A 12,386-nucleotide genomic window follows, 5' to 3' on the forward strand; every position below is an offset into this window, starting at 1 on the left:
TTCAAAAAGAACAGAAAAATTCAGTATCCACTAATTTCCAAAACCATGTAGCAATCACAAACTCTTTGAAACAATTACAAAAGGATGTTTTATCCTTTAAAAATTCCATGGCCAATCTTGAAGACATCAAAAGAAGAAATAATCTAAAATCAGAGGGATCCCAGAAACGGTGCAACCTTTTCAATTAAAAAAATACATTTCTAGAATGGTTTCCCAACTGCTACCAAATATAAAAGAGGACAAACTAATCTCAAACGTATATAGAATTCCCAAATCTAGCTCTATCCCCAAAGGTGTAGCAAGAGACGTCATCGTATCATTTTACTCTGTGCCGATAAGAGATGATTTTTATGCACTTACTAGAGACTCAAAAACTCTACCATCACCATACCTCAACATCACGTTGTTTAAGGATCTGTCAAAAACAACACTACAAGCTAGAAATTCCTTCCGGAATATTACACGAGAATTCTTACGTGCTAAAATCCCTTACCGCTGGACACAAATGTCTTTTTTGAAAGTGAATTACTCCAGCAAAACATTTACCATCTCATTTCCGGAGGAAGGTTTCAATTTTTTACAGCAACTTGGAATATCTACTACTTCTTCATTTCAACTCGGCTCCTCAATTACTTAAAGGACTTCCTCATTGATTTTTGCACCTGGTTACCTACTTCAATCGACATTAGACACTGTACCATAGCTTTTGATATACAGGCATGATATTTATCTAAAATCCACTTTACTTTTCTTTTACTTTTTGAACCGAACTTTCCCTCCACTAAGTTCTAGGGTTACTTGAGGGTATTCCCAGACCTGACAAGCACTCATACATTTCGAACAATATTTTCTTTATTTTTTCAACCTATGTATATGTTTACTCACCAATGAGGTTTCTTGTTTATACAGAGTATTTACATGACTGTAATATTAAGCAACAGTTAATTATGTGTATACTTACGGTACTGTATATTTGCTTGTCTCTCCCCTATCTTTATAGGGTTTTTTTTTTTTTTTTATCCCTCCTTTCCTAGTTATATTTGTTCCTGTACCTTTCCCTTTTACTTAACTTCTCCTACCTTTTTATTTTCCCGTTTTATCCCTACCTTTAAAAATTTTACAAAATCCAATAAAACTATTTGGAAAAAGAAATATTGGTCTTGTAGAAAATCTTCCTTTCCTCCATCCAGGGTAATTAGTAATATATCCCATCTGGTTCATGGTGACAGGGACAACATGGGCCTGTGTGATCTCAAATGCCAGGGCTGAATTTCAGCCCCAGTCCGTACCTGCCCTTGTCCCCTCTCCTCTTTGCATTGGCCAGTGAGCCTCTTGCCGTAATTATTAGAAGACACCCAGACATAGTTGGTTTCCATAGAGGAGCCATGGAAGAGAAAGTGGTCCTTTACTCGGATAATACTCTATTGTTTTTGGCAGAGGCTTCTCTAATACCTTACCCAGTAGCAATGGAGATCATTGAGAGATACGAGAGATAATCAGGTCTAAAAAGATTAATTGGAACAAATCAGTGTTACTCCCACTAGATAATAGACACAACCTTCCCTCCTATGCCAGCTCCAGCCTACAAGTGGTGTCTGAATTTAAATATCTAGGTATCAATGGCACAAATAAGTGAATATGACAGATTAAATGTTACCCCAGTCCTCACAAAATGTAAACATGAAAGGGAAACTTGGTCCAAATTACCACTGTCAGTGGTAGGACGTACAAACCTAATTAAAATTATCTGGATGCCCCAGCTATTATATGCAGCTCATAACTTCCCTATTTCGATACCCCAAAGGTGCTACTTTGAAATAAATAGTCTGGTTATAGAATTAATTTGGAATTAATGCAAAGTGAGAATAGTAATGGGGTCTGGCAGTAGCAAACCATTGGGCCTACTTTATGGCATCTCAGCTACAACATATACGAGGCTGGGATGAGCCTGGGGAGGAACTTTTAAAGCTTCCTTAGGTATACCCCAGGCCCCTACAGTAGACCTTATTCACTGGTTTTGGTGGAAAGTAAGAGAGATGCAAGGCATACAAGGAACAACTCGGTATATCTCCCTTTGGGAAATATCATGGCTACCTAATCTTTGCAGATTGCAGGGATGTGGGAATTGGAAATCGAGAGAAATACTTACAGCTGTGCTCAAAAGTTTACATACCCCGGCATAATTTTCGCTTTCTTGGCCTTTTTACAGAGAATGTGAATGATCACACCAAAACTTTTTCTCCACTCATGGTTAGTGGTTGGGTAAAGCCACTTATTATCTAACTACTGTGTTTTCTCTTTTTAAATCATGACAACCCAAAACATCCAAATGACCCTGATCAAAAGTTCACATACCCCATTTCTTAATGCCCTGTATTGCCCCCTCTAACATGAATGACAGATTGAAGTCTTTTGTGGTAGTTCTGGATGTGGTTCTTTAATTTCTCAGATGGTAAAGCTGCCCTCTCTTCTTGGCAAAAAGCCTCCAGTTCCTGTAAATTCCTAAAAACCTAGCGCAGATAAATTCACCAAATGCCTTCTACAACAACCACTAACAACCGCCAGCCATGCAGTATAAGCTACTCTCTGACAATGAGTGCTAGCCAGGGCCCAGATTATGTAGGAGATGGGAGTGGCTACCAGTACACAGCTGAGAGCCTTAAAGCAGGAAAGCGTCCAGGAGCTCTCAACTGAGCAGATTAACCACTGCACTGCTAAAATAAATTTACACAATTTAATATGAAGGTGAAGTGCTTCTAATCAGTGCAGGAGTAGGAGAAATCAGACACTGTGGTCTTCTGACTCCTCTGTCGTGGTAAACCCGTGACAATTGAAGACCTGATTATTGGTGAATATTGGTAAAATTGCTATTTCCAAAATGTCGTATATGGCTAGGAAATTGATAGCTCAATAGTGGATATCTGATCAGACCCCTACAATCTCTGAATTCATAAATTAGATTAACTGGTGCCAAACTTAGAAATAGGTATTTGTTTAAGGAGAAATACCGTATCTAAATTTTTAAAACTATGGGCCTCTTAGGGTATGTTTCCACGTTCAGGAAACGCTGCGTGTTTGACGCTGCGTAGAGCTGCAGCGTCAAACACGCAGCGTCCAGATGTTACAGCATAGTGGAGGGGATTTCATGAAATCCCGTCTCCACTATGCATTAAAAGACACATGCGGCAGACCCGCGGACACGGACATGCAGCGCATCTTTTCAGAACGCAGCATGTCCTTACAATGCTGAAATAACGTAAGAACGCAGGTGACCTGCCAGTGACCTCAGGTGCAGATTAGGTCAGGATTTTACCTGCGTAAAATCCTGACCAAATCCTGATGCAATCCTGAACGTGGACACATACACTTAGACTGATGGATCTGGTTTGGCATCATGTGAACTGCAGAGATACCGCTTGGGTCTATTTTAAACTCCTAAATCCTGTAACGTAGAAGCGATGGTGATCGCATGTGTAATGACGACCTCCTTAGCATTCTCCATTCTTCCCCATAATCCTGTAGAATGTAAGCCCACAAGGGCAGGGTCCTCGCCCCTCTGTATCAGTCTGTCATTGTAAGTTTTGTTTACTGTAAGTGATATTTGTATTTTGATGTAACCCCTTCTCATGTACAGCACCATGGAATTAATGGTGCTATATAAATAAATAATAATAATTAAATAATAATAATAATAATAATAGCATTACATTAACAACTGTTGGAACTCATCATTATTATGCACTATAATAAGCTATATATAACTAATCAAACATGTCAACCCTTCCTTTATCGAACTGGGACCTTACTATTAACTTCTGCACTTAAAGTTATTATATTTTTTTGTCTCTTGTTAGGGTGGGAGCAAGTGGGATTTGTGATTGTATTCTTTTGTTGTGTAGTTTTGTTTCAAATTAAGAATTTCAATAAAAAACATCATTTAAAATAAAAAAACAGTCTGAAAACCTGACAGGCCAAAAATCTAAAAATATGGATAGCAACTGGATCATTTTTTTAAAAACATTTTAGTCTGTGGAAAACAGATCATACCGTAGCACTGTAAATGCCCAGAACCCTAGTGGTGTTTAAAGACACCTCTTGTTAAAACAGATAACCAAAAATGTACACTTTTTTTTTTTAATCTGGATCCGTTACAAATAGATGACAACTAGACATGTGAACAGAGCCTAACTTAAAGACGCACTCCTCCCATCAAGGTTTTTATCTTCTTACTGTACTGCAATAATCATATTATACGGCACTGTGCACTTACAATTGCTCATTTTGCCTTCCTACCCAGTTAATTCTTCTCTTTTACATTAGGTCTATGATATTAGGTGATTAAATACAGACAAGCCAAATCCTTCTAAACTCTATGTAGAAACAGGAGGTCTCTTTTCCCTGCATGAGGTATAATTAGAACTATAATTCTACATCTAAAAAGTGCTGGTTCAATAATCTTTCTTTCTGTTGCTGTGGTTGCAGAAAGAGCTGTGTCACAAATTGGGGTGAGCAGCGATTTTTTTTTTTTGTATACCGTCATGTATGTTCAAACTATTTCTGACCATTATATGACTTGTATCCAGCACTTTTTTGACCAGTATTTCTCCCTGCAGGCTCTGTTTATAATTTTCTGTGTCTGTGAGCTAGTGGGTGCAAACTAGCTGCTAACATATGTCATAAATCCCCCTTAGCAATTCCTGCTTTCCTGTTTCTATGTCATATGAGTTCAGAAGCAGCTGAACCGAGGACATTCTACAGCATTATTGAGCAGCGCAGCTGTGCAGCTAGCACACAAGTGAGATAAAACGCTTACTAAAAAGAAGGACAGGTCTACAGTGGCATGTAAAAGTTTGGGCATCCCTGGTCAAAATTACTGTTATTGTGAACAGTTAAAGGGAAGATGAAGATGAAATGATCTCTAAAAGGCCTAAAGTTAAAAATGACATCTTCATATATTGTGATTTTTTATATTTTAAAAATTACAAAAAGGAAAATGGGTCAAAGGAAACGTTTCGGCACCCTTGGAGAATTGTGTGCTTTGATGACTTTGACTAAGGTTTAAGACCTTAATTAACCTGTTAGGGTTATGGCTTGTTCACTATCCTCATTAGGAAAGGCTAGGTGATGCAAATTTCCCAGCTTTATAAAAACCCATTTTCCTCTAATCTTGTGCAAAAAAACAGCAGCCGTGTATTGTTCTAAGCAGCTTCCTAGCACTCTGAAAACGAAAATGGTGGAGGCCCACAAAGCCGGAGAAGGCTGTTAGAAGATACAGTAAATGTCATGCAGCTGCAGTGCAGTATAGCGCAACCTCCACCAGTGGAGCTTGAGAGGGAAGCGAGACTGCGCACACAGAGTAGCACCACAGAGCAGCAGCACAGGCGCCACCAAGTAGCGAGAGAGTGGTCAGACAAGCCGAGTCAAAAAAGTCGGAAACAGAAGTACCAAAAGTGAAGCAGTACACGTGGTCAGGAACAAGCCAGGGGTTCAGCAACGGTCAGAAGCAGATAAGACAAAGACAGCAGGCAGAAGCGAATCCGAATACAAGCCAAGTCAAAAAAACAGAATCAAACTAACAAACAGGGAAACATTGGGAAAAGGGCAGACAGAGGGAGTCAACAGACACAGGGCAAGTCAGGGATCACAGCAGGACAAATCAAGAGCTACCAGTCAGGTACACACGTCGAAGGCAGAACTATAGCTGACACCGCCAGCAGGATTGCGTCGGAGCTAAATTGCAAACCTGAACCCAGAATGAGGCAAAGTTTACCCTTGACATGATCTGCCTGGAAAAAGGGCAGACAGGATTAAACCCTGGAATGGATCATGACAGTACCCTCTTCTCAAGGGGGGCCACCGGACCCCCAGGCTTCCCAGAATAACGTGCGTGAAACGCCCTAACCAATCGATCAGCATGGACAGATTGCGCGGGACCTAAGATCTTTTCTCAGGACCGTAACCCCTCCAATGGACCAAATACTGATGTAAACTACGGACCATGCGAGAATCCACAATCCATTTCACTTCATACTCGGTCTGACCATCCAAAGAGACAGGAGGCGGAGGGGATGGAGGCCCAGCAGAGGATGGTACAAATGACTTAAGGGACTTATGGAATACATTGGGGATCCGAAGCGAGGAGGAAGGCGTAAGCGAAAGGCAACTGGATTGACCACCTCAATGAACTTGTAAGGACCAATAAACTTGGGACCTAGCTTAGCAGAAGGAACCTTTAGACGAATGTTCTTGGTAGACAACCACACTTTATCTCCTACCAGGAATATAGGTCCTACAGATCATTGCTTATCCGCAAAAAGTTTGTGTTTGCCCTGAACCTTCCTAATGTTCTTCTGGACCTCCCTCCACACCTCCCCCAATTGTTGCACTGCCGTATCAGCCCCTGGATATCCTGAATCCAGCCTAGGAAATTTGCCAAAACGGGGATGAAAACCATAGTTGCAGTAGAATGGAGAGGTGCCAGTGGACTGGTTAATCCGATTGTTAAATGCAAACTCAGCCACGGGCAATGAAGAACACCAATCATCCTGCTGAGACGTAGCAAGACACCTCAAAATCTGTTCAAGTGACTGATTGGTCCTCTCTGTCTGCCCGTTGGTCTCAGGATGGTAAGCAGAGGAGAAGGTCAAGCAAATACCCAATCTTTTACAAAATGCCCTCCAAAATTTGGACACAAATGGTACCCCTCCATCAAAAACCACACTCAAAGGCATGCCATGCAGCCGTACAATGTGCTCAACAAACAACTTAGATAGTGTTTCAGCATTAGACAATCCTGGCAGAGGTACAAAATGCGCCTGTTTACTGAATCTGTCAACCACTACCCAAATTACAGTTTTTATAAGGAGGGAGATCAGTGTTAAAATCCATGGACAAATGAGTCCAAGGTCTATCTGGAATTGGCAATGGCAACAATTCCCCAGCCGGCCGGTTATGGGAGCTCTTAGCAGGGGCACAGGTATCACAGCAGGACAAATCAAGAGCTACTCGAGTCAGGTACACACGCTGAAGGCAGAACTATAGCTGACACTGCCAGCAGGATGCATCGGAGCTAAATAGCAAACCTGAAGCGAGAATGAGGCAGAGCAAAGTTAACCCTTGACATGATATGCCTGGAAAAAGGGCAGACAGGATTAAACCCTGGAACGGATCATGACAATAGAAAAGCATTTTCAAGTTCCCCTTTCCTTAGTTCAAAATGAAATTAAGAAATGGCAGCTAACAGGAACAGTGGAGGCCAAGATAAGGTCTGGAAGACAAAGCAAAATTTCAGTGTGAGCTGGTCATGGGATTGCTAGTGAGGCCAATCAGAACCCCCGCTTGACCGCAAAAGACACATAAGCATGCAGAAGAATATCTAAACAAGCCTGATGCATTTTGGAAAGGAGTCTTGTGGACCGATGAGGTTAAAATAGAACTCTTTGGCCAGAATGATCAAATCCACTTTGAAAAATCCCACGCTTGTGCAGTGTACCGTGGAGCTGCGCTTGCGAAGTGTTGATCGTGAAGCCGCACATGCACCGTGATGAGCGGCTTCCGCTACAAAATCAGTGAAACTGGGTACTACACACAGCTTCAGTGCGCACGCGCAGGGAGCCGCATGTCACGGCGCATATGCAGATCCCCGATCGACACTTCACAAGCGTGGCTCCACGATACACTGCGCAAGCACAGGATTTCTCAAGGTGGATTTGAGTGATTTTGGCACAACACCAGAAACATAATTCAAATTGCGTGTGCGGGACGACCGTGACTGAATTAAATGAAGCACCCTTCATGACTAAATGAGCAGGTACGATCTAACTATATAAAGTGGTTTTGGCACATGATTAGACCACCATTTTTAATTAAAGAAACATATTCGTGATCCACATTGCATCACTAACAACACACTGGGGACAGTTTACATGCTGAATAGGACATGACTGGTTCCCTTTAACTGTTCACGGTAATAGTAAGTTTTACCAGGGATGCTCAAACTTTTCCATGCCACTGTATGAGTGCTTGACTCTGCTCCTCTCTTGTAATAAAGGGTACCTGTGATGGGGTTTTGCCAATATAAACTAAAGTCACCACCTTTAATTTAGGACACAGCAAAATCCTGGATGGATATTAGCAGCTTGTCTGAGAGAATGTGGAGTTCAAGTGGCAGGGGTAGGGAAATTGCTCAATAATCAATGTTACAAAGTTTCTAAGATTTGCTGCCACTACTGATTTATGCAAAGATTAATGTTAGAGCTGACAGAGTGCTTCAATGCTATCCAGCTTACCTATAAACAACTCTGTTTCATTCACATCCTTACCTGTAATAAATTGCCACTTTCGTTTTCTTTTGTCTTAGATTTATTCATACTAAACAAGAATTCCACTCATTATTTATATCCCCCTCCAACAACCAACAGTGGAATTGTAGAATACAACTACATTAACACCATACATGATGAGTTACATAACCACCGATGAGCCATGTCGTGGTTCATTTGCTTGCGTGTGACTTGAATCTACCATTGGATTCTCACATATGGTTGCTTAGACAGATGTGTTATTTGCATGTGATTGACAACACTGGTGAATTTCTCTGGTAGGCTGTTTTCACAGAAAAAGGGGTAATATTTAGAGAACTTTGTGTCTTATAGACATTTTTTTAAATATATCCTCTACGGAGAAGATGCATTTTCATGCAGAGAAGAAAAATACTATAAATATGATGAATATAATATTAAATACATGAGGCACAGCATTAAAATCTATAAACTACACACGGTGGGGGTGGTCATTGTCAAGTTTTTAATGGGAAAACTCCTATTCAGGGCGGTTAAAGATGATCATTGATATCTCGTAATTTTTCAGACTGTCAGAAGTCTAAGGGCTTAGTCTCATGTCCAGAAAAGCAAAGATAACATCCTTTGTATTAAAGTTGAGCAAAAATAGTCGCAGAACTTTAGTCCAGTGGCCACGTTGGTAGACTGTGGCTGCCAGACCAGAGCTGGGTGAACCTCCTCCTACCTGCTGGCATCCTTGGTGCTTACTGTGATTAGTAGACCTGGGTACGCAATGAGGCACCATGTAGTGGTCACTGTCTGCTGAACAATTATGTGGCCACCATCTATTTATGGCTTCTGACTGATAGATTACATTTTTTTATTTGAGCTTCTTATTGTGTGACTGTGGTGAGACACCAAACAAATGATTAGAATAGGCATCTCTTGCCAGCTGGCCATACACATTCGATAAATGTTGGCCAAACCTGCCGAGTCAGACAGGCGAGTGAATCCATCTAATGTGTATGGTGTTAAGCAAACTCAGATGCTAACCATGTTTTCTGTATGGTGGTTTGCCGATGGCAGAGGTAAGGGGAGGAAGGGTCTGGGAGTAGCTTACACCCCTATTAAGAACACACATCCTTTGCAAAGCATGCATGTGTGTGGGTGGTCGAGAGGAATAATGGTCAGCCAAACAAGCCGACAGCTAGCTATGGTGTGTGTCCAGACAAACAGGGATGACTCTTCTAGTTTCTAGCACTGTAATAATAGGCAAGCCTATTTATAGTGAAAACCACATGTTGTCTCCACCATGTACAGGTAACAGGTACACTTTTCTTCTGGCCATAATCCCATAATCTAGAGGCTTGGAGGACACCGTAGTGTAGTTGCATCTTCTCCCACACTAGATTTGAGACTCCCCAGATCTCTTCCTGGTGATATGCTCCAAATGTGCAGCCTCAGATGTGTCCAAGTTGATGTTGTATTTAGCCAGGATTTTAAGGATGGGGCGAAGTTTTAACCACCACTGCTGCTTGGGAAGACGATGTCTGAAGACAAAAAAAAATAAAATAAATACACTTAAAATAATATTTTATTGCTTTGCTTTGATGGAAAGTATACCAACTACAATTGGCATCAGGGCTGTGGAGTCGGAGTTGATGTCCATTTTGGTGGAGTCGAAGTCGGAATAAAATGGACCGACTCAGGCTACAAAAATATAAAAATAAATTGGGTACTGTAGTATAATGCAGGATGTGCTGTAAATATTCTTATAAGAATTAGGGAAAGTTATGAAGTGTCTTATAAATGTCTGTTCTGTTCCTGATCTGAGCTTTTAGCTGAGATGAATCTGTGCTGCACTTTATGTACATGCTCAGTAGTGACCAGTCCTGTGGAGTCATAGTTGAGATGAACCTGAGCTGCACTTTATGTACATGCTCAGTAGTGAGGCAGTGTTGTGGAGTCGGAGTTGAGATGAATCTGTGATGCACTTTAGGTACATGCTCAGTAGGGAGGCTGTGCTGTGGAGTCGTAGTAGAGATGAATCTGTGCTGCACTTTATGCACATGCTCAGTAGGGAGGCTGTGCTGTGGAGTTGTAGTTGAGATGAATCTGTGCTATACCTTATGTACATGCTCAGTAGGGAGGCTGTGCTGTGGAGTCATAGTTGAGATGAATCTGTGCTGCACTTTATGTACATGCTCAGTAGTGAGGTAGTGCTGTGGAATCGGGAGTCACAGAAATTGAGGAGTCGGAGGTTTGGCTTACCGACTCCTCAGCCCTGCTTTCATGGTCAGAAACAGAATTCCTGATTTATTTCTATATAAGTTGTCCACCCATTCTGCTAGTAGCCATACCACTGGGCATAATTACTCCTCTCTCTCAGTAGAGTTTATTTGTTATTTGACCTATTTTTGTAGATAGACACAGATTTGCATTTATATTCTTCCTTTTAGCCTTTCTGTGATAGCATTTGTGGATTTACTGTACTAAGTGGGTCTATCAGGAGCCAAGTATAAAGTCAAACTACTACTGCTACACCACCCCAGCGACACTACATACAGGTATTGTGTTTGGCGTGCACCTATCATGAATTTATTCCCCAAAAGTACGGAAATGTATGCCTATACTGCTACACGTTTGACATTCACAGAGATATATTTTGCTTTTGAAGACAATAATGTTGACCTTTGAGGTCTACTACAATCTGAAACAAAGGTATATGGATATACATCAGCATAGTCACACTCAGGTACATGTGGCTGTTGTAAGGAGATTATGGGCATATTAGACACCTACAATGAAAGTTATCCCTGAACACAGTCTAACTAAATCCATTTAGCTTGGCGTGTCCATGACATGTTTCCAGAAGTGACAACTATGTAATATTGTCCAGCTTAATAATACAATTTGTGGAATAAACATACTCAAAATCAGTTTCATTCTTCAGTTCCGTCAGAGGCTGGAAAACAAGACTTCTCTTGCGCATTCCCAACAAACAGGCTGAGTCAGCGGTATTGGCGAATATACGACCTGCAACAGAGGATGCGATGTGAGAAGAGCAGGTCTTCTGAATTGGGAGTTAAAAGACAAGATATAACTCAAAGAGAGGCATACCATGTCTGGAGCACTCCTTCACCTTTCCGGTCATCCACAGTACAGCTTTTGCACCCATTTTTGTGCCAAAGTTCCTATCAAAAGGTGTTGGGGTGCCCCCCTGAAAGAAAGGAAAATTCGTGTTACATACCTATTGCAGTACTATGGCTTCTGTGTACAGAACGAATGAAATCTTAAAGGGAATCTGTCACCCCATTTTTAATCAGTCATTAATGTAATATGTGATATAAAATATATCTTTGTACTATTTATGGTAATTAAAGTTTGTTTTATAAATCATTGCTCTGAATCTTTCTCCTTTCGGTATGGTTTGTCTTGAGCTGATTTGGTGAGGTCGGGGTCGCTGGGCGTATTTACTGCCAGACCTCGTTTGCTCACAATATGCATTTGGGAGTTTTGTGTTCAATATTTTCTGTGTTTCTCTATATTTATTAAGAAGTAGCTGAAGAGCCCGGCATTGCCCAGGCCTAGTAACTTAATGTGGTTCCAAATTATAATGATTATTATTTGCACATAAAAACATTTCACATCATATATTCAACACTACAGATTTGCAACACAAATTAACTACATGATTACCCAAGTATTGATAGTATTTTATTTTCAACTCATTCAAGAGCATTTTGATAAACAACATTTTTGTTTTTTTCTTCCGGTGCGAAGATGAACAGATTTTTGGCAGTTCCAACTCTTCAGCAGGTCACATAAAGTTGACCATGAGAAAAGCATGGAGATTGCAAATCGATCCCTACTACCTTCAAGGACTGACTTATGAATGTGGCCTTATACACAGCCTCATACTGCAGCAGCACCTCACTTCTCTCATTTGACCCTCGCGCACACATTCCACTATTTGCCTCTCGCACAAACACTCCACTATGTCCCCCTCGCGCACACCCTCCACAATGTGCCCCTCACGCACACACTCCACTATTTGCCCCTCACGCTCACACTCCACTATTTGCCCCTCGTGCACACAAGCCACTA

At 41.2% G+C, this 12,386-nt stretch overlaps 1 protein-coding gene across 5 annotated transcripts in view; it reads right to left on the reverse strand.

Annotated features, from left to right (window-relative positions):
• Window positions 1-8,788: 8,788 nt before the first annotated feature.
• The window catches only part of PFKM (phosphofructokinase, muscle), a 135,717-nt gene continuing 132,119 nt past the window's right edge, over window positions 8,789-12,386 (reverse strand). For all 5 annotated transcript variants that reach the window (XM_077297866.1, XM_077297871.1, XM_077297867.1 and 2 more), the window contains 3 exons: window positions 11,400-11,499; window positions 11,210-11,315; window positions 8,789-9,829 (listed from right to left, as the gene is read on the reverse strand). In XM_077297866.1, coding sequence (XP_077153981.1) covers window positions 9,685-9,829; window positions 11,210-11,315; window positions 11,400-11,499 — 351 coding nt within the window. In that variant the 3' untranslated portion in view covers window positions 8,789-9,684. The remainder of the gene's footprint in view (window positions 9,830-11,209; window positions 11,316-11,399; window positions 11,500-12,386) is intronic.

Source organism: Ranitomeya variabilis, chromosome 3 (genome assembly GCF_051348905.1).
Source record: "Ranitomeya variabilis isolate aRanVar5 chromosome 3, aRanVar5.hap1, whole genome shotgun sequence".
In the NCBI taxonomy this organism is placed as follows: Eukaryota; Metazoa; Chordata; class Amphibia; order Anura; family Dendrobatidae; genus Ranitomeya; species Ranitomeya variabilis.